The 22259-nt window shown below is 32.1% G+C and overlaps 3 protein-coding genes across 3 annotated transcripts; 2 read left to right on the top strand and 1 right to left on the bottom strand.

Moving 5' to 3' along the window:
- Positions 1-7540: 7540 nt before the first annotated feature.
- Positions 7541-9814, bottom strand: LOC123202302 (beta-1,4-xylosyltransferase IRX9-like). The gene is made up of 3 exons (XM_044618160.1): positions 9045-9814; positions 8735-8963; positions 7541-7770 (listed from the first exon to the last, which is right to left on the bottom strand). The coding sequence occupies exons 1-3, from the start codon at positions 9662-9664 to the stop codon at positions 7600-7602; spliced, it is 1020 nt and encodes a 339-aa protein (XP_044474095.1). The 5' UTR covers positions 9665-9814; the 3' UTR covers positions 7541-7599.
- A 4681-nt stretch (positions 9815-14495) lies between these two features.
- LOC123201348 (lipid phosphate phosphatase gamma-like) lies at positions 14496-17655 on the top strand. Its single transcript, XM_044616807.1, has 2 exons — positions 14496-15606; positions 17166-17655. Exon 1 carries the CDS (start codon positions 14922-14924, stop codon positions 15585-15587), a length of 666 nt encoding a protein of 221 aa, XP_044472742.1. The 5' UTR covers positions 14496-14921; the 3' UTR covers positions 15588-15606; positions 17166-17655.
- Positions 17656-19437: 1782 nt separating this feature from the next.
- On the top strand, positions 19438-20800 carry LOC123201567. The gene has a single exon (XM_044617126.1). The coding sequence runs from the start codon at positions 19633-19635 to the stop codon at positions 20539-20541; it is 909 nt and encodes a 302-aa protein (XP_044473061.1). The 5' UTR covers positions 19438-19632; the 3' UTR covers positions 20542-20800.
- Positions 20801-22259: the final 1459 nt, after the last annotated feature.

Below are 22259 nucleotides of genomic sequence, written 5' to 3'. Positions count from 1 at the left end.
TATTATGACATCACTTTTCTAAAAAGGTATATCAATTTATATTGATAATATATCATATTGTATCGTAAGATATATATCATATTATATGATACGTTAATCATATCAATATTTTTTTATATTTCTTATGATACGTATTATTTTTCACTTGTATCATATTGTATTATAAGATACTAATAATACCCATGTTTAAAATGAAAAGCTCATCTCACTCCCACCCCAACAAATTAACATTATCTTGTGACAAAGAACTAGGAGGATAATAAATATAAGAACAATGTTATATACATCTAATTGTGAGTATTAATGTATCAAATGATGTGTTTTCATGTGATTATATCACGTAATGACTAGGGTTAGATTTGAACCAATTTTATTCGAGCTCAACTCAAACACATCTAAAACGTGCTTGAGCTCGAGTTTTAGGAGTATTCGATCATAAAGCTTACGAACTTGAGCTTTTTTTTATATAAATTGATTAAAACGACGTCATTTTAATAAATATACATTAAAACAATATCGTTTTAATATCGAATTAAGTTCAAGTTTGAACTTGAGCTAAATTTGAGTTTAATTTTTCTCGACAAGTTGAGTTTAAACACTTCTAAAGTGAGTTTGATAAGTTCAAACTCAAATTCAAATTTAACTCCATTGAAGTGAGTTTGAACTTAAACTCAATTTAACTTAAATCTAATTCTATTATTAGGGTTAGATTCGATCTGAATTGAGCTTGAGTTCGTGAAAGCCAAACTTGAATTTGGTTCAACTCATTTTTTGTTATTAAAATGATATCGCTTTAATATATATTAATCAAAACGATGTCGTTTTGTATCAACATTTTTAATTGAAAAATCTGGTGAGTAGCTCAAACTCGACCAAACTTGATTAACATTAACTTGTTTCAAACTTGTTCGAGTTAAACTTAAACTTAAACTCAAATATATTCAATTTGTATCCAACCCTAACTGTTAACAATAGAACATCTTACGCACCTAATTTACTTTTTTAACAAAGTATACAAAAATTATGAATTCACGTGGCTTAAATCTAATTCACACGCATTCTTATATTAATTTTGATTAAAATAAAAATGTAAATGAATCTGCCTTTCCTTTGTTGTGTCAACAACAGAAAGTGACACATGCGTACAATGCAAGTTAACTTACTGTATTTTCTGAGGGAAGTAGCCGTTGCAACATGTTAATCAATCATGAATCATCAACTACAATTATAAAACTAAGTTTAACTAACCAACCATAACCCTTAATAATAGCCTGACAATGCTCCGTGTACTTATTTTTTAATATATAAATGTAGATATTAGATTATTTATTATTTTTAGTTTTAGTTTTTCCTTTTTTTATTAAATAGGGTAGATATTAGATTTTCTTCATAAATTAGAGTGAATTTCTAATTAAGATATTTTATTATTATAACCTTATTATATTCATTAAATTTCTACTATAAATGGGGTCACTTTGTATTAGTTTTTCATTAATTCAATAAGATATAGAAAATTATCTAAGGTTTAGAGTATAGATTATAGTTTTTCTCTATCAAAATTGTTCATTCATAATCAAATCTTAATGTATTAAAATCTAGACATGAAGATGAAAGTTACGGTAGAAGATTTATAATGTAAGAGTAAATGATTTCAACAGAATAGACAACGAGAGAATTATAACTTTGAATCGAACAAAATGTAAAGTCACTTTTTATAAACAATGATAAGATGTTAATGATGCGTCAAGCTTTGAAAGTCATCATAATTGAAGAAAAATGATTGGATACATAATAATATTTTTCTCACTAATTGTGTAGGGTTGGCTTAGTTCCCTTTGCAATGTCGCCCTTATGAGATCCCATTGTGCACGTCTAAGGGTGGATTCGAATCGAATCAAACTTGAATATATAATGGCTTAAGTTTGGCTCGAAAGATTTTAGAGGTGGCTCTAGTTCATCGAGCCAGTCTAAAGGGAAGTCCAAGTTTGGCTCAAACAACAAATTTGAAATTCGTGACTCGATTCGAGTTCGTGACTCAAGTTCGTAACTAAAATTCGTAACTCAAGTTTATAATTCGAGTTTGTAGCTTAAATCTATTGCTTGAAATTTTTAGCTTGAATCTACAATAAATTATTGTAATTTCCTGAAAGCTCACTTAGAAATCTTCCTAATATTAACTTTATTGCAAAAACAGTATGCATGTGTCCCATTCACAGTATGCTTGCTATAATTTACTTAACAAACATTTGATTACATAAGCAAAAAGAATTGCGAATATGTCTTGGCTGACTTGCATCTCATATTCCTCCTTCTGTCATTACTTTATAGCATCTTAATTTTTTTCTTTCTCTTTTCCTTTGTTGCAAGCTTGGCATCCACGTTTTCTTTAGATGCAAAAACCTACTTAATGACAAATGCTTAAAGACGGAGATGAGATTATCGCCGATTGGGATGAACTATTTGGGCTACAATGACATGTAAGATAGAAAAAACTGAGAGGATTGGTTTGAAAGAGAGAGATGGTGATAGATTTATGTATACTTGCTTGTTTATGATCTCAAAATAGCGATATTCAAAGAAAAAGAAACAGCCAAATTGATTGCAGAGATAGCAAACAAATCTGAAGTGCAAGAGAGACTGAGAGCAGAAAAGCAAGAGAGAGGGAGAGGAGAAATGAAAGAGAAAGAGTCAAACATAAAACATCTATGAGAAAAATTAATAGATTTATGTATATTGTGTTTAATTTTTCGAGTTGGCTTGTTGCAAGCCGTGGCTCAATTCGACTCAAGCTGAGTTGATGGTTGGCTTATGAGCTGACTCAAGTCGAACTCTATCTTATCCGTATTTGGCTTGTTTTTTAGCCGAGTCATATGTTATGACTCGAGTTTGGCTTGAATCCATAAAAAACGAACTAGAGCCAAGCCGAGCCAAGTCGAGTCTTGTTTTGAGACTAAGCCAGCTCGGCTCATATCCAGGGCTACGCACGCCTTGTGACTAAAACACGCCTCCAATTACTAGGGGTGTTCAAAACTGGTTAGCTGAACCGCTTTACCAATTTTTTGAACCGAACCGAATTTTTGGTTTGGAAAAAATCATGAACCAAAACCGGATCGATTTAAAGATTAACCGATTTTAAACAGAACCGAAAATATTAATTAACCAAACCGAAATGTCGGTTAACCGATTTTTGATCCGAATTTTAAAAAATTATCATATTTTATTATTTTATTCTAATTTTTTGAAAATATATTCAATACTTTATTAAATTTTTATTCAATTTTTTAAAAATCGGTTCGGTTCGATTAACTGGTTTTCAAAATTAGGCAAACCAGTAACCGAATCGAAAATTCGGTTTATATTTATTTTTGAATTTGTATCGGAACCGATTTTTCAAATAACCAATTTTTCGATTCAGTTTTTGGTTTAAAAATCGGTTCGATTCGATTATCGGATAATTTTGAACACCCCTATCAATTACCAACACATTGAAACCTAACGACCACACACACTCACTCTTAAACTCACCCATCACAGTTTTTGTCTAAGTCTCTACAATGCTCACCAACATTGAATCATATACAAACTCTCCCTTGCTTGAAAATGGTGCATGCCCTCAGTGCACTACTCGCTCTCACAAAATGCCCACACACCCAAAGACACTCCGGACGATGCACCAACTCCTCATGGATTGAAGTCATCCCTACGATTTAAAGGGGCGTCATGCTGATATCTCACCGATTGTTGTATTGACAATAATGGTTGATAAGTGTACATAAGCTTCCGACTAAAGAGCATTCGAATTCATACAAGCGCATTTGGGTACGGAAGGTAATGTTGTGAAGATCACAAGGGATGAGTAAGGAAATTTGGATCATGATTTAAAATATAATCATTGTAGTGGGACAGAGTAAAGCCTATAAAACCAGAATTATAAAGCATAAACCAACCAACATGCCTTAATTTGCAACTAATCATATCATTGAGAGCAGGCGTGGATAGTTGTACATGTGTCTTTATTAATTATTTGGTAACAAAATTGACTGCGTTGGGTCAGGTTTGTTAGCCACCCAACATCTGGTCACGTTTAAACGCGTTTGGTTGTAATCCAAATTTATTCAATTGCCAAAAGATTTGTTTGCATCCAAAGTTTAGTGAAATTTCAATTCATGACTATTAACTTTAAAAAGTCTAAATAGTCATTTTTTAATTAAAATTTATTATTAGGATTAAGGATAAAAATGTTATTTAACTAAAAATATTAAAAAAACTACAAATTTATCACATTTCTCCTTTTAATTTAAAATTTTAACAAATTGCTCTCACCAAAAGCTTGAAAATTGATTATTTTCCCTAAGGATTTTTTTCCATTACTAGAGACGATGAACTTCAACATCTTTATCTCGTCTCAAATGGCCAAGGAAGACATTGAGAGGGAGAGAGAATGCTACCAGTGATGGTGAAATTTATCATCTTTGATGATGGGAAAAAAAACTTAAAGAAAAATTGTTAAATTTTTAAACTAAAAGCAAAAATAATGATAATTTTTAGTTTTTATAGTATTTTTAGTTAAATAATATTTTTACCTTTAACTCTACTAGTGAATTTTGATAGAAGGATGAATATTTTAAAAGTTAAGATTTCTTTTTCTTTTTATTTTAAGGGAAATTATAATAAATAACCAAAATTAAGGGGGTTTAAGTGAAATTGCCCAAAACAATAAAGTTTAAGCAAAAATGCCCAACTTTTGTGAAATGACAAAATTGCCCTTGTATATAAACAAGAAATTCTCACAGTAATTTTCCACGGTTTCACTGTACAAATTCAAAGAAAATCACCCTTCCCACGGTGGCAGAGATTTTCATGTTTTTCGGCAATTGAAAATGACAAATAAGGATAGTACATCATCCCACATCTTGTTTGAATCAATTTATTGTTAGGATTATTGAGATTTAAGGGAGATTTTGAGGTTTGAATGTTTAGGGTTTCATTTTTGAACAATGCATAAAATGTTTTAATTCTTGGTTGTTTTGCTTGAATTTCTTGAGGGGTTTTGTGTTATTAGATGTGTAGATTTGATTTGTGTTGAAATTAAAGGTTGAAATGACGATTTTTGGCCAAAAAATGGATTAGATCTGCCGATGGGTGATAACGCCATTAATTGTTATTATTTTGATTTATAATTCTCTTATGTTGTGTGGAAATTTAATTCAATCTAATAGAATTATTTATCTTTTTATATTTAGGAAGCTTTGAACATTTTTTGAGTAAGTTGGGCTAAAAAGATGAAAAAATGGAGCAGACTTGTTAATCTAGAAATTTCGTGATGCTGATTAGGCGTGGGCACGTGAAAGACAAGAGCAGAATTCGGAAAACAGATCTGAACGCCCATATCAGCTACAAGAGTCCACAAAATATTAAGATTTGCTTCCTAGGAAAGGGATAATTACCAGCTGGAAAAAAGGATTAATTGAGCTAGATAGAAATGATATTTTTGGAGAAAGGATATACATTAAAGATACATATCTTTTCCTTTCTTTTTGGGAAGATATGTATCACTTTGCTTGATTGGATTAGGAAATTAAGATTGACTTTCAATTTCCAAATCTTTAGTAGGGAGATAATATATATATTTTTATTTTTATTTTGTTGGAATCATTCACCATTATAATTAGAGAATTAGAGAGAAAAATATGGTCTACAGTGGCTGAATATTTTTTCTTGGTTAAAGAGATCTGAAACCATGAAACTACAATGATTGTGAGATTTATTTTTGTTCTTTAATGCATCTTTTTAATTATTTGAGTATTGATTATCTTTCTGAATTATTTTTCATTATTGTGTTGGTTGATTTCTAAGGCGCGCGATTAGTTTATCAATTAATATAATATACGGCTAGTTTAGGTGCTGAATCCGTAATTGTTTAATCTACCTAATCGAAGTGGCAACTAGGTTTATCGTTTGCTGCGTCAGAAACTATAAATCCTAAAAAAATAATCAACTAGATTAAATGCAACGTCGTACGTTTGTGTTGTCTTGCTTCGTTGGTCTTTCTAAGTCGTAATGTTATTGTTTAATTAAATTCAAGATCGTATCCGAATTATTAATCAATAAGGGTTAATTGGAATATATGTTTTTGGTTAACTAATCGTAAGGAAGGACATATTAATTTAATACCACAACGAATATTTGAATAATTAATTTGATATTTTTGATTTTGATGATCAATTGTAGTTCCAATGGTGGATGTGACCGAAGACCAAGGTTTGTTAAATTGATTTATTCCTTTAGATTATTTTACTGAATTTTTATTTATTGTTTTTCATTATAATTTGCATTCACTTCAAAACCCTCCTTTTATTTCTTTGTTTCGATTTATTTGTGACGACGTACTAATCAAAACTCTTCGAGGGAACGATCTCTACTTTCCTTTACTACATTTTTGTTGTAGGAATTTAGGATTTTAATTTGGGTGTCAACGATAGCACATACCAACGGGCGCCCGTGGCATGGGGGGGCAATTTAACATTTTCAAAATTATAGGGGGAGGGGGAACATGGGGAGATCTACGGGGGTTTGTATGAAATTTTACACCGAACCATGGGGCAATAAGTGAAAACCGTGGATTTGGTGGAAATTAACTTTTTTAAAACTATAGAGTCTATATGAGACAGACTTTGAACGACCATAACTTTTGATCCAAGAGGAGTTACGGGGCCTGTAATATATCAACGCGAAGCTCGTTTCGAGCTCTATAACAGCAACTAGCTTTGCTGGTTGCACCAAATTTGGAGGCCAAAATAAAACTGTTTCAATGTGTATTATGCAATTTTTTTGTTTTATCAAATTTAAATTTTCGGTTTTTATGATTTTGAGTTTGTTTGTGACCAGGCTAGACTTTTTTGATATGTAATTTTCAAATTTGATATTTGTAATTACGATATGCTTTTTTAGACACGTTTTACGATGTAATTACGAAATTTTTGATCGATTTTTCGATTTTCTCGTTCATAAGCTATTTAAACGTGTAGTTTTCGAAATTCAGATCTGTTTTTTTTATATTTTCGAGTAATTTATTTATTATTAACATTCTAGGGTATTTTAATATATCTATTTATTCATAACGTGTTATTTTTAATATAGTTTTCACGAATTGATTTTTTTCGATTCGAATTCAAAAATAAGAATTTCTTATTTCCGAACGAATCCGTAATAATTGATATTAATTAAAAATAGGAATGGAAGTGAGTATTTAAGTGATGTAAAAAATGTATGTAATGAGAATGACAGTGAGGAAATTTATATAAATGTGATGAAGGGTAATTTTGGTATTTTAAAAAAAATTAGGGCATTTTTGCTTAGGAATAGAAAATTTGGGTATTTTTGCTTAGAAATAGTAAAATTGAGCATTTTTGCTTAATAGAGGGGTAATTTGCCATTTATTATAATTTCCCCTTATTTTAAAAAGCAACTCTAATTTTGATTTGTTGGAAATGCTACTATCACTTTTATAATTTATTATTCTAGAATGAATAATTTTACATATGTAAACTATTTTAACATTATATTTCATAATATTAAACATAATTTTTTAAAATTTAATTATCTACGAGAATTATACTGAAAGGAAATTCCTTGAAAATCTTGACTTGGTGACGTGGCCTTGGGTAAATTGAGAGACCATAGCATGATTTTTGAGCAATCTTCAGGGGGTAATCCCTGTAACTTTATCTCGTCTTCAAGAATAACTTGTTTCACGAATTTGATTGAATTCTATTAAGAGGAAATTAAACAAATATCAGAGAATTATTAAAAATAATAATTAAATTATATATTCATAATTTTAAATATTTAAATAATAATTTTTTTATATAATTAAATGTTATATTATTGTTAAGAAAAAATTAAAATTGTAACTCTAATATGAATGATAATTCGATAAATGTTATGTCATTATGCAAATAAATATATATTTTTTAAATCGGAGGTAAGTTTAGCAATCGCACTATCTCAAATAATTTAAATTAGGCTAAAAAAATATTTTCACCATTTAAATTTTTTTTAAAAAAAGTAGATTTTCATCTATTAATCAATTTTGTCAACAAATTTCATTAAATAAACTAATAAAAATGTCATTTTGTATAAATTTTTTATTTTATGTTTTTTTAAAAATAACATATGTTTGAGATAAATTATAAATTTTAAAGATATTATGGGTATTAATAAAAAATTTAAAAGGGTTTTTGTAAAATTAAAAAAGTTTAGAAGTGTTTTAAAATTTCAATATGTATTTTGATAGTTTCAAAAATAATAATTATACCTTTAAAAAAATAAACAAAAGATTGATTATAATTTAGACATTTTAGAGGTTTAAATGATAAAATTTTAAATTGGTAAAGATAAATTAATAATTTAATATTTATATTATGATAGTTTTATAATTTCAATAAAAAATAAAATAATCATTTCTAATAAAATCAAATAAAATTCAATAACAAAAATAGATAAAAAATAATATAATTTGATTTTTTAAAATTTAAAGATGAATTCATCATTTTTTAGTTTTGAATATTTAATTAAATATTAAAATGTTATGTTTTAATTGAATATTAAAATGTTATGTTTTAATTGAATATTAAATTATTTTAATTTAAAATTTTTCAGGTGTGTGAACTGACATTAGAGGCTAATAAATTTATTGTTATATTTTGAATTTCTCCAAATAATTTCAAAATACCTGGGAGGCTTGCTGAAGGGAGGACGGGCGACCCCATCTCTCAGGATCCCAAAGAATAGAACTGTTGAAGCCGAAATTTGAAACATGAATTGGAGGCCTCTCATCTGTTTCATTGTTCATCTTCTTCAAATGCCATCCAATTACTTGTGAAGAATCACACACAGGCCCTTCAATTTTCACCTTCTGTTTGTTCGCCGTCAGAAACGCCATTGGCCACGCCCCAAAAACCCTGCATCATCGATCATCTTTGAATTGGTCAGCCAGAATTTTCATCGGAAACATAATCGAAAGATTAAATAAAATTACGTACTCAACCTCCCGCAGCTCGTCGAAGAAGCGGAGATCATAAACATTGGAAAGGGCGGCGAAATGAACGATTCCACTTAGCCTGTGTTGCTCAATGTGCTTAAGCGCAACGTTTCGTTGATGATCCAACTCCGCTTCTGGCTCAGTAAAATTCTCTTTGAAAACCAAATGCCTGTACATGATCCCTGTCTTTCTCAATATTCGCGACACTTCATCGGAATCCGACTGTCCTTCCACAACTATCCACAACAACGGCGGCGAAACCAGCTTTATAGTATTGGCTAGTCTCTGTAAAAACACATTCTGAAACTTATCTCTCTTATTCGTCGGCGTCACGATAATTACAAGTCTTCTTGGCTTCTCCTTGGGTTGTTTTTCCTCTTCAATATGGTCCACCATTGTTGGAGATTTCTCCAGAGTCGTCGTTTCAGCCACAAGGGTTCTGTAGACATTGCTTGGGGGTTGAATTTTTATCTCCGGATGAAACGTTTCATCCGGCTCTGGAGCATATTTCTGCATTGTACCAGTTGGAGCAAAGCCAGTGAAGAATCCCATAACGAAACACAGAGAAAAATGAACTATAGCTTTCTTCCATAACTGAGCTTTCTTCTTAGATCTTTCCATTGTAATTTCTGACTGAATTGTATCAGAATGAGATGAGAAATGTGTTTGTTTTCATTTGAATTTGGGTTTAATCAATTTTCATTTGGCTGTGTCTTCAAGTAAGGGGAAGATTGGAAAGCAACACATACGAAAAGAGTTGGTGGGATTGGAACTAATCAACTGAGTGGTTTGAATAACAAATTGGGTTGTTCAGGTTAAGTTTTCAATTAGCCTGCCTAACCAAATTCTCCCATTATGGAAACAAGAAATTTCGGACCTATATTATGTTGGGTTTAATAATAGTATTTATTAAGCAAATGTGCGAATTTTTTACTTTGAGGGTTTTTGAAATTCAAAAAAAGTTTGGGGTGTTTTGAAAAATTTTAACATAACCCCAAGTAATTTTAAAAATTATAGTTATACCGTAAAAGAAACACAACAAATTAAAAATATAAATATATGGTTATGTTTTAAAAACATATAGAGTGGGTATGATAGTGTCAGAAACAAGAAATTGGAAAACTATCTATTTACCACCGATAGGTTAAAAAAAGATATTCATACCCCTTATAATATTGTTTATAATTCGATTTACAATGGTGTTATTGTAATATTTTAAACTTTATAGACAATATATAGTTAATCACACTATTATTATAATATTTTAAATAATAATATAAATAATTTTTTATTGTTAAAATTAATAATTAATTTTAATAGATGAATAATAAATTAACTTTTTACAAATTTAAAAAATAAGAATTTATCATTTCATCAACCATTGGGTGGGAAAATACTCTTTACCTTTTCAGCATAATGAAAAATAATTTTTTTTCTTAATGGTGATCTTAAACTTGCATCATGACCACTTGATAGATAAGTTATTATATTTATATTAAAAAATTAATTGTTTATTTTAATAACTACTACATAACTCTTGTTAAGAGTATTTTATAAGAAGGGGGCGTTTGGTTACCGAAATAAAACATTACTTCAGAAATCTATCTTTAATTCCTTCAGATTACTTTGTTTGGTTACGAAGGTAATAAAAGATTCCAGTAATGTTTTATTACTAAACTGACGTGACAAGTAATATAAGCAGTAATTTGATTACCATTTCAACCTTAGGTATTTTAAGATTACCAAGGTAATATATTTTTTTTTACTATTTTACCCTCACTTATAATAATTTTAGGACATAAATGCCCTTCTTATCAATTAAAATAACATATATGCCAAGTACCAAGTTTGACCTGAAACTTTTTTATTTGGGACAAAATTACCCTTCAATTTACACTAAACTACCTTTATATAATGCCTCACAAACCCTAATGCAAGTCCATTTCATCGTGTTTGACAGCTTGTGTGTACGCCTTCTCCATAGCTAGGGTTTTTACTCAACAAATCATCTCCCTTCAAGTTGCAGCAACAATTTTGGTAATTCCTCTCTCTTGTCATCTTCTTTATGTATTATAAATTTGTTTTTAATCTCCTTTTTCTTTGCTTTCGAATTTGAACTTTTGTGCTTTCGTATAGAAACCCTTGATCTCCTGCTTTAAGAAGCTTTTTTGAACTCCTTTAAGCTGCCACTTGCTGAGGATAACAAAATATTTAGAATTTATTCAAATATTTTCTCACCCATTGAGAAAAGATTCCACACAGAAGTTCCAACCAGGTTGAGTCCAGAAACCTTGAAAACATCATCCTAAGAACCTGAAAATATATTGTCAAAATTAAGAATAGGCATATGTAAAGATTTGCTGCTAGATTTCAACAAATTTGTCCCAACAGAATGCCCCTACCCAGAAACTACTATGCTCTGGAGCCTGGGATTTTCAATTGCTCCTCTGCCTCCTGCATTCCGGTGTCATATAAAGCTGTGTTCAGCCTATTGTGCAGCTGTCACAACTGGCTACATAAAAGTTTCAAAATTGGTGTTTTCTGATTTTTCATCCTAGTGGAAATGGTTCCAATCTTGTTGCCTTGTTGTCCTTGCCCCTTTCAGCTACAAAATGTCCAGCCTTTTGGAGTGACTTGTAAACTAATTGTAATACTTTTTTTTATTGTGTTGATGTTAGTTAGTAATATTTGTTATGGAGTGACTTGTAAACTAATTTATATGTTCTTGGTTTTGGATCATTGTAAACTTTGTGTTTAACATAATTTCAATTTGTGATTAGTTGTTTTATTGGTAAGTAAGACATATATATATAAACTGTCTAATTCTTTTAGTTTTCATTTTGTTAGTAAACACAATATTAATTTATTGAATTAAATGGATTAAATGTTAGTTATTTATTTATTTTGTATAATATTTAGAGACATGTGAGATTTAATTCAATAAAAAAAATTATATGTATTAATATGAGAAATGTTTGAGTATATGCACAAGAAAAGAAAAAATTCAAACATTACAAATGTTAATCTAACCAAACACAGTATTAATGTATACCCAGTAATCTTTTCAAGGGTATTTAGGTCAATTATATATTTGGTATTCATTCATTACTACTAACCAAACATAATAATCATTTACAAATGATATTATAACCAAACATAGTCATAATTTATACTCAGTAATCTTTCAAGTAATTTATCCTAGTGGTAATCTTTCATTTTTAGTAATAAAACATTTTCTGAACCAAACGCCTCCGAAGAGTGATGTTATATATACTTAGTTTTGAATATCTAATTAAGTATTTAAATTATTAGTTATTATATGATTAAGTGTTATTTTATCTAGATATACTCATTCACATTATAATACATTATTTGTGTATCTGATTAGATTTTTAAAATTAAGCGTATATAATTTTATTGTTACAAAAATTACAAGGAATCGAAACAAGTAGTGTGCAGGTTGGTATCAAAATTTATGTCTCTTATTGATTGTACCATTTGGATATATATAAGAAAACTAGTAGTTAATAAAGTTCAATGTAATACTATTTTCATCGAGGGTTAAAATTGACCCATTCAAAAAATAGGTCAAGGATAGATAGATTATTTTGGAAAAATTTCTTCATGCAAGTTCCAGGAAATTTTCTTGGTCCCTTTAATAGTACTTCCCTATAACAAATTGGATGGAACTATTTCTGAAATTCACTTTGCAAATCTCACCAAACTGCAACATTTTTCTGCTTCTCGGAACTCAATAAAATTAATATTTAGTCCTGATTGGCTTCCTCCTTTTCAACTTAGGTCTTTGCTATTGGATTCCTGTCTTGTAGGGCCTAAATTTCCATCATGGCTTTATTCATAAAAGAATTTATTTAGGTTGGTTATGCAAAACTCAGGAATTTTCGATACCATTTCGTATAGCCTTTTTAATTCTTTCCCCGGTCTTACTCATCTAAACCTCTCTTGGAACAGCCTCCTTGGAGAGCTTCCAAATCTAACTAATGTTTCTAGTCTTGCAACAAACACTTTACTTGAATTCGAATAACTTGTCAGGTCCATTGCCCCTTGTATCCTCCCGGTTGTGGGAACTTGATCTTTCCAATAACAGTTTTTCAGGATCTATTTCTCAGTTTTTGTGTTACAATAAAAATGAGTCAAAGAGCATGCAACTTCTATTCCTCAAAGACAATGCTCTAATTAGAGAGTTAGCAGATTGTTGGACGAATTGGCATAAATTGCAGTACTTATATTTAGGTAATAATAATTTTATAGGTGGCATTCCAACTTCTATGAGAAATTTAACTTCCCTTCATGTAGTTCATCTCCACAGAAACAATCTCTCTGGAACAATACCCACTTCACTTAAAAGGATCAATGAGTTATGGGTGTTTGACTTGAGTGAAAATAAGTGTTCTGCAAAAATTCCCACACGGATAGGAGAAAGCTTTTCAAGAATGAAGATTCTCAACCTTCGTTCAAACAAATTTCATGGTGTTCTACCAATGGGGCTTTGTCATATATCTTCTCTACAAATCATGGACCTTGCTGAAAACAATCTCTCTGGAGCCATTCCAAGATGTGTCAATAATTTTAGTGCCATGACAGTGGAGGATTCTTCTAGCACTAGTAATGCATAACCTTCAAGTTCTAAGTTTGGTATCTTTGTTGAGGGAGCAAGCCTTGTGATGAAAGGGCATATGGATGAATATAGCAGTATTCTTAACTTGGTAAGAATAATAGATCTTTCAAAAAATAATGTCTCTGGAGAGATTCCTATCGAAATGACAAATCTCAAAGCATTACAGTCATTGAATTTGTCATATAATTTTCATACCGGAAGAATTCCCAGAACTATCGGAGCCATGACCTCCATAGAATCCCTTGATCTTTCTGGAAACCAACTCTCAGGCGAAAATCCCATCCAGTCTTGCAAACTTAACGTTTTTGAGTCACTTGAACTTGTCCAACAACAGCCTCACCGTGAGGATTCCTTTGAGCTCTCAACTACAAAGTTTGGATGCGTCTTGTTTTAGTGGCAATGACCTTTGTGGAGATCCACTTCCTAAGAAATGCGTGACCATTGTTTCAATTCCAAACCCTGAAGAAAGAGAAGCTAGAGATGAAGATGAAGTGAATTGGTTTTATGTCAGCATGCCAATTGGATTTGTGCTGGGCTTCAGGGGTGTGATTGGTCTTTGATGACACAAACTATCAGATCTAGTTTCAATCCTTCTAACCCTATTATAATTAAACCCAACCTGGTGTATGACTGATCAATAACCCATTGGTATGACAAACTAAATCATACTGTTAATAAATCATTAACATTTATCTTTATTAGGATTGAAATTCAAACCGCGCTGACTCAGACTCAAAGTATTCAAAGAATGAAAACGTTTATAAATAACTTGCCTTTTCAGTTGAACGAAGAACAATCCCTTCCCTTTCTTAATGACAATCTTGAATTGGCATTACTAAAACTACTAAAACTAGCCCACGGAGGCATGATTTAAAGGCTCTGAGTCATGTTTTAAGATCTCAACATGCCACTGGCCGACACGGCCACAAGTCGCTCCATTTGATGGGCTATGGCCGGATGCGGCCCACTGTCGGCATGTGGGAGTTAAGATTTTCTGAAATCTCGTGAGAGAATTTTAATAATTTCCAATTTTTTCTCTTTGTCAAATCTCGGTTGTTGACTACATCTAACGCGGATGTGCCGCCACCTCCTCTCTGGTGTTCTTTATTTTCCAGCCAACGGTTTATCCAGAAACAAACCCCATCTCAGATTTGAGATTTTCAGTACCAACTACGTAACTCGTCCCTCAAACTCAGACCTCTCCAACTACAACCTCCTTCACTGCTCCGCCAATCCGCGATGGCTCTAAAGGCCATTAGTTTGACGCACGTGCGGTACCAAAAGGGCGATCAGCTTGGCCAGTTCCTCGCGTGGGTCTCACTCGTGCCGGTCTTCATTAGCTTCGGCGGCTTCGTTTCACACTTCATGTTTCGTCGCGAGCTTCAAGGCATTTTCTTCGCTGTCGGTCTCTTAATCTCTCAATTCATTAACGAAGTGATAAAAACGTCGGTCCAACAAGCTCGGCCCGAAACGTGTGCGCTTTTAGAAATGTGTGATTCCCACGGCTGGCCCTCGAGTCACTCTCAATACATGTTCTTTTTCGCTGTCTATTTTAGTCTTTTAAGCTGTAAAGGAATTGGACTTTGGGGGATGAAGAACAGGTGGTTTTTTAACGTTCTGAACTGGATTTTGGCTGTGCTGACTATGTATTCGCGGGTGTATTTGGGGTACCATACAGTGGCTCAAGTGTTTGCCGGGGCTACTATGGGGATTTTGGTTGGAGCAGGGTGGTTCTGGGTGGTGAATTCTTACTTGTTTTTTTATTTTCCGGCGATTGAAGAGAGTGCTGCGGGGAGATTTTTTTATCTCAAGGATACTTCTCATATTGCCGATGTGTTTAAGTTCGAGTATGATAATGCGAGATCTGCTAGGAAAGATAATTATAGGGATTATAAGAGCAACTGATAGATGAATTGTCTTCTGGGTATGTGAGAGTTTGACCTTTTTTGTTGGTTCATTGAAGTTAATTCTGTGATTGGAATTGGGCTGTGATTTTTACATTTTATAGTGAAAATTTAACTCTAATTTTGCAGGTTAAGCAAATATTATACTTATTTTGTTATTTGTTTTTCAGGATTGCCTTTTTACTTTTTTTCTTTTTCTTTTGAAGATTGTGTTACTTGTAGGCATTATGTGATGAGTTGTGTTAAAGTCATTCGTTTTGGGATGATGGAAACATACCATTGTTTTGTAGGCATTGGTAATAACATAGAAAATGAAGTTTTAGATGGTAAACTGGAGAAATGGAAAAGGGATTATGTCATTTAGTTGAACATGGCTTCTATGCTATGAGTTCATATGGTTGGAGCCAACTTGTCCATGAAAATCTTCTCTAGATTTGTTCTTAAAAGTCAAAGAAAGTTTCGATTGTTGGTGTCCTTGTTTCATGCAACAGAAAACTTTCTTACGTGTGACAGCCCTTGTCCATACTTTCTATAACCTTAGTTCTGTATCCATTTTTTAGTAAGATTTTGCCTTAGTGTTTAAGAGGAAGATATTTGAGCTTTTTTGGAAGTAATTTTATTGGTAGTATTGTAACTTTCTTCCATGTCTCTTTGTTTAATTATTATGCTTAGTCTGGCTGGGTGCTTCTGGTGGTATGTTTTCTAATTTTAAAAATTAGATATCGGTTTTGGATTAATGCATTAAATGGCCTTGAAATTTAACCTTAATTGACCACAGCCATCAAGTTTTCACAGTTCTTATCACTATATGAAGTGTCATATCTTAAATTTACCTTTTTGTAACTAAATTTTGTGGTTGAGTACCTTGTGTTGGTTTGACATACTACTCCATTTTCTATTGTCATTGTTCTTATCAATTAGGTTCAGGTTTAATCATTCGATGCATCATAACATTTGGGGCTAAGATCTCATACATCATATTGTTCTTGCCATCACTTTTATTATCTCAGTACTGGAGATGGTTTTACTTGATTACAGGGTTGTAGTTGCTGACATGCATTGTTCTATTATGATTGATATTGACTGTGCACTGAAAGTCTAGCTTTTTTTCTTCATTCTTCTTTTGCTTGAGCAAAGTTTCCATTTATTGGTGCTTCTTATCATTCATGCTTACAAATCGATGCTCAAATAATTCGAATGTGAAATTTATGTTTAGGCAACAACAAGACTATGCTTTGGCAAATGAGTCTTGCTTTGACATGTTTGGCATGTGGATTTAACTGATTATATTAAAACTGCAATATTTCTTTACTAATAGACAGAGATCTTGCTTTATGCTGATGTTGGAGTTTCCTTCATTCCGAACATTATTTACTTTTCCTCGTTGTCCATTATTTTTTCTGTAAATCATAAAAGACATGCTCACATGTTTTGCTTTTAGAATTTTTTCTTGGGAGATTTTGATTTAGTTATTTTTCCCTATTCTCACACTCGTGCACATGAACACAATGACTTCCAATTATAAATGCTGATATTAGAAATACCCTTTGATACTAAACTGCTTCTGTTTTATTGGCAGGTTAATCATGCCAAATTTTTGTTATGGATCCCACTATTGGTTTTACAGAAGATCTGATTAAGCTAATATCATTTTTTATGAATTCAATAAAACTATATACATTTAGTTTTTAATATCAAATTGGGTTTTCAAAAGATGTGTTATCATATGATTAGGTGATTTTAAATTAAAAATGAAATGACATCTAATCACATTATGACACATTATCTGAATACCAAATTAGGTATTCAAAACTAATAGTATTGATCTTTTGGATTACTTCACCTGGAAATTGTATGGAAACGGCAGCTAGAGAACATGATTGGGAGATTAGACTGACACCAGATTGTAATTGTTGCAGCAATCAGGTGATAGAAGAACTTTTAGAGAAAACAATAATCTAATTGCTGCTTTTACAAACTCACATATATGTCATTATATTTTATGATCAATTCGGTGGCTTATAAATTGTTCAAAATTAATTGCTTCAAAGAAAGGTTTGCAGCTTTAACTTTTGTTTAAAATTTGATACTTACCAGGGTTTATACCATTTTAATTAACACTCTAATAATTATTGGAATATACTCATTAAAATATAGTTGGATGATTTTGGGTTTATATTAACCCTATGAACCGATCAATACAGATTCGGTATCATGAATAGGGCTGGATTCGAGCCGAGCCGAGCTCGGCTCGCAGTCAGTTCGGGCTCGGCTCGGCTTTTTGAGGGCCGGCTCGAGTTCGGCTCGTTTTCAGTTCGGCTCGGTAACGGCTCGGCTCGGCTCGTTTTTTATATCAAAACGACACCGTTTTGTATATATATAAAAATCAAAACGACGCCGTTTTGTATAAAAAAATTTTTAAAAAAATATACCGAGTCAACCCGAGCCAGCTCAGGCTCGGCTCGAGCTCGATCGAGCCGAGCTGAGCCCGGCTCGTTTCGGGCTCGAACCGAGCCGAGCCGAGCTCGAGCCCGAGCTGGCTCGGCTCGAATCCAGCCCTAATCATGAATAACTGGTACATTGTTATAGGGTTTTTTATGACTTGGCTTCACAAAATCTATATAACCCTCCCAACTTTACAAATTTGCATTTACATCCACAATAAATTTTGAATATAACAAATATTTGATAGATATATAAGTTAGTTCATTTATTTGCAATTTGTTTAGGTAGCATTAGAATTATGCTCTTTTTATTTAATGAGATATATTAAATATATATTTATTTATATATTTATGATGAATATATTGATAGTTTTATTGATATTTTTTATATTTTATAATTTATCTTTAATTTAAAATTAATAAAACATTATAATCCCTTAGGTTGAAAATATATCAATTGTCCCCTCATAAGAAAGTTTTGACATTTTCTCCAAGCATTCTGCCATTAACCCTCAAATCTAGGCCGAACATCATTGCAACAAATTATTATGCCCTCCAGATTTTAATTTTAACACGTGCAATCTCCTCCTTTCAATGGTTGACAATAGGCCATGGTGGGTTGGATCGCGCTTAAGGTCTACGTGGATTTTACAGATAGGACTCCATAGTATTCGGCCGACTTGAAATTTAAAAATTTTTTGAATTAAATTTTTAAAAATATATTTTTAAATTATTTTCTAATTATTAAAATTAATGACAATTTTTTGAATATTTTATTAATAATCTCTTACTTACAACCAAAAAAAAAACTGTAATTAAATTATAAAAAATATTATATCATAATATAAATTAATTAATTTATATTTTATATAATTACAAAAATAAATATAATAATATATATATATATCTTCTATTTATTCTTCTTCAATATTAAAATTTTTAAATTTTTCAAAAAAGTTTTTTAACAACCCAATTTTGTAATTTAAATTTAATTTTGACGTAATTTCTTTTCTTTATACAAATGATGGTCTTCATTCATCGTGTGTATAATAATAATAATAAATAAATAAATAATTTTTAAATAAACCTCCTCCTATTGTGCGTGCGGCAGAATCCAGCTTCTGCCCTAAAATTAATGTTTTTTTAATATACATATACAGTAACAGGGTGGATTGGGTCTGTCGGCTAGGCCCACAACCCAACATGAGCTATGAACTCACTCAAACTTCATTAGAAAACAAATCAAAAACTCAAGATGATAATTGAAAGTGGGCGACAATGATGGAAAAAACAAAGCCTATATAGGGGCAATCTCGTCGGTTTGCATTATTTTGGTCATAAAGTTTAGTACAAAAAGAGTTGCTGATTTCCTATATCCCCTAAAGTTTTGATAATTTCAGAAAAATCCAAAAATAAATAAAACTAGAGAAGCCATGCCAAACACAACCCTACAAAAGTTTTGAATAGAAAAATCTTGGACAAAGGATTTGCCCACCCACCCATCCGTGCAAAGATAAAGTAAATCAGAGTCACTGAAACGCAAGAACAAAAGGAAAAAAAAAAAAAATCTAGAAAGCCAAGCGGGAGCAAGATTGATAAAAGATGAAGCTTTCGACAAAGCCTATATCGAGTCCGGGTCGGGTTGAGAAGTATCCGCCACCGTTGATGCGGTTCTTGAGAAGCAATGTTGGGAGCAGAAGCAGAGGGAGGTCACGTGCAAGCCCTATGTTTGTTGTGCTCCCGAAGAAGACTGCCGCCATTGAAACTCAAGAACCCACCTCACCCAAGGTCACGTGCATGGGACAGGTGCGTGTCAGACGGTCAAAACAACCAGGGAAACGAACTGGAGCCCCGACTAAAGGTCGGTGTAAGTGGATGAAAAAAGCCTTCCTTTGCCGCCATTTTGATTGGAAAATCAAGCCCAAGTCGTTGAGACCCGTTTGGCGAAAGTGCGTAATGTTTTTTCGTATGAGTTTCCGAAGTAGAAATGGAAGTAAAATTAGAGAAGAATCGTGGAAAACAGAATCGAAATTTGGAAGTACAAATGAAGGCTTTGTTCAGGAAGAAGATGCTAAAGTGTTTGTGTCACCTTCTTTTACGCCGCCGAGAAACGCTTTGTTGTTAACAAGGTGTAGATCTGCACCGTACAGGTCATCATCGTTAGCTGGTAGGTTTTGGGGGTCGCCACTAGCAAGTGAAGAAACAGAGCAAGAAGAGGCAAAAACAGCTAGAACAGAGTGGCAAAACAGAGGAGTCGAGAATCCCACATCTGGAAGAGAGTCCATTTGCAGAGATTCGGATCACGAATTGAAAATGGATCCAGAAACTGAGGAAAAGTTGGGATTTTTCAAAGAATTTGATGCTCCAATTAATAAAATTAAAGAAAGGTTTATAAATTTTCAAGAAGTAAAGATAGAGGAAACAGTAACTGTTCGGCCTTTGACACTCACTAGGTGTAAATCGGAACCGGCCAGAGCCGGAGAGAGGCTCGATGCTGATATGATTTTTTAGAAGAAAAGAAGGTTTGATTTCTCATGAATTAGTAAATTAATTAATTAATTTAAATTTGTTTTCACTCAATTTCTTCTCTATGTATTTGGTTGGCAACCTCAACAGAATATAGTTTTCTTTTGTATTGTATTGTGTATTTTCACCTGTGTAGAGCTGTACAAAGAATCTCTATGGCTCTATGGTAATATATAAAAATGGCCACAAAGTTAAGTTGTTTCGTACACTTAAAAAGATGAAATAAAAATATGAAATTTGTGTATTTTATGGTGTTTTGTACACTGCTAGTGCTCATGGGAATTTGTATTTATAAGTCTTCTTGTGTGGTCAAAATTTTGTTCTGTTTTTGTTGTTTTGGTTTTCCCATTTTCACCTTTTTTACTTTGTTTTCATATTGCTTTATGGGTTTTTTTTTTGGTTAGTTATCGCAATTTCAATTGATTCATTTGTTTATTCATCTTTGGATACTCTGACCAGCTTTTTTAATTGATGGGAAGTTTGGACTGTATCTTCTTGAGGTCACCCACTTTTTATCTACCCCAAGTGGCCTAGAAAATCTTTAGTAGACAGACAGTTGTTGTTTACAGTGACACAAGATCAATAATAATAAACAACAAATGAAATTGGAATGATCTATGCAGGCAGTTTCGATTACTCTGTAGACTTTGTTTGTCTTTTTATTTTTTCTTATTTTAAAGTTGGCCTGGGACATCATATTAGTTAACCAATCAAGATATCTTGCTTAGGTGATAGTGAAAGGATCTGCAGTCATGTACACCTCATGTTTTGCTGTGATTGCTAATTGACCTAATTAAAGTTTGCAAAGACCATCATTATTAAGAAACATGACTCATCTATCAGTACATTCTGGATAAGAAACATGGGGATGAAAATTCTAGCTGAGGTTAAGTTGTTCCGAGGAACAAGAAAAATTGGGTTAAGATTATTAGATTGAAAGCCAAGTTTTGACCGATATATAGCACTATCTAGCAGTATTAACAAAGTCTTTTTCTGCAGTTAGCCGTTGCTGTCGACCTCATACTCAATCTTGGCTTTGTTCATTGTGATTGAATTTAGCCTTGATTATCTTTGATATCTCATAAAGTTCTTGTACAAGAACTGTAAATTTGTTGACTTATTGTGTCAAATAAATTATTTAAAGTATAACTCCAAACAATAAAGTAGATAGAGATCTGCTGTGGGGTATTAATGATGAACTGTTAACAGGAGAAACGGCTACTTATACGATTACTTGGTGGGTTATGGCTTTCATTGATTTCTTGTCAAATGAAATGTAATCTTCCATTATTTCTTTACGATGAATTAAAGCAATAAATAGTGCAACATTTAATCTAAACAATTCACTTTTCGGTCTAATAAAAGAAAAGCCAAGAGTTTAATTTAATATGTCATCAGTACTTTATGAATCCATACCCTCTTTGTTGCTTGGATGCTCCCACGTGTACCACTCATGCTTTTGAGCTAAGTTCTATGTTTTCCCATTTCAAAACCCAAAAAACAAAGGAAAAGAAACAGAGTTTACAGAGAGATGTAAGGTAGGATGACCCCAAAGCAAAATGTTGCAGAGATTATGTTTGGTAGCTGCTGTCAACCACTGGATTGGCAGGCTTATTGCAGAGTCGTTCTGTGCTTGTTTCAGTAGAGCAGAAAATGTATTTTGATATTGGATTTGGCATTTCTCTTCGATACAACTAATAAAT

Source organism: Mangifera indica, chromosome 18 (genome assembly GCF_011075055.1).
Source record: "Mangifera indica cultivar Alphonso chromosome 18, CATAS_Mindica_2.1, whole genome shotgun sequence".
Taxonomy (NCBI): domain Eukaryota; kingdom Viridiplantae; phylum Streptophyta; class Magnoliopsida; order Sapindales; family Anacardiaceae; genus Mangifera; species Mangifera indica.
This window is presented reverse-complemented; position numbering and strand designations above follow the sequence as displayed.

Excerpts from the sequence above, each read along its gene's own strand:
- LOC123202302 (XM_044618160.1), bottom strand. The coding sequence starts at position 9,664 with ATGGAAAGATCTAAGAAGAAAGCTCAGTTATGGAAGAAAGCTATAGTT. Across the intron at positions 8,964-9,044 it reads GACGAGCTGCGGGAGGTTGA|GGTTTTTGGGGCGTGGCCAA; the intron begins GTACGTAATTTT and ends TCGATGATGCAG. Across the intron at positions 7,771-8,734 it reads CCCTTCAGCAAGCCTCCCAG|AATTCAATCAAATTCGTGAA; the intron begins GTATTTTGAAAT and ends TCCTCTTAATAG.
- LOC123201348 (XM_044616807.1), top strand. The coding sequence starts at position 14,922 with ATGGCTCTAAAGGCCATTAGTTTGACGCACGTGCGGTACCAAAAGGGC.
- LOC123201567 (XM_044617126.1), top strand. The coding sequence starts at position 19,633 with ATGAAGCTTTCGACAAAGCCTATATCGAGTCCGGGTCGGGTTGAGAAG.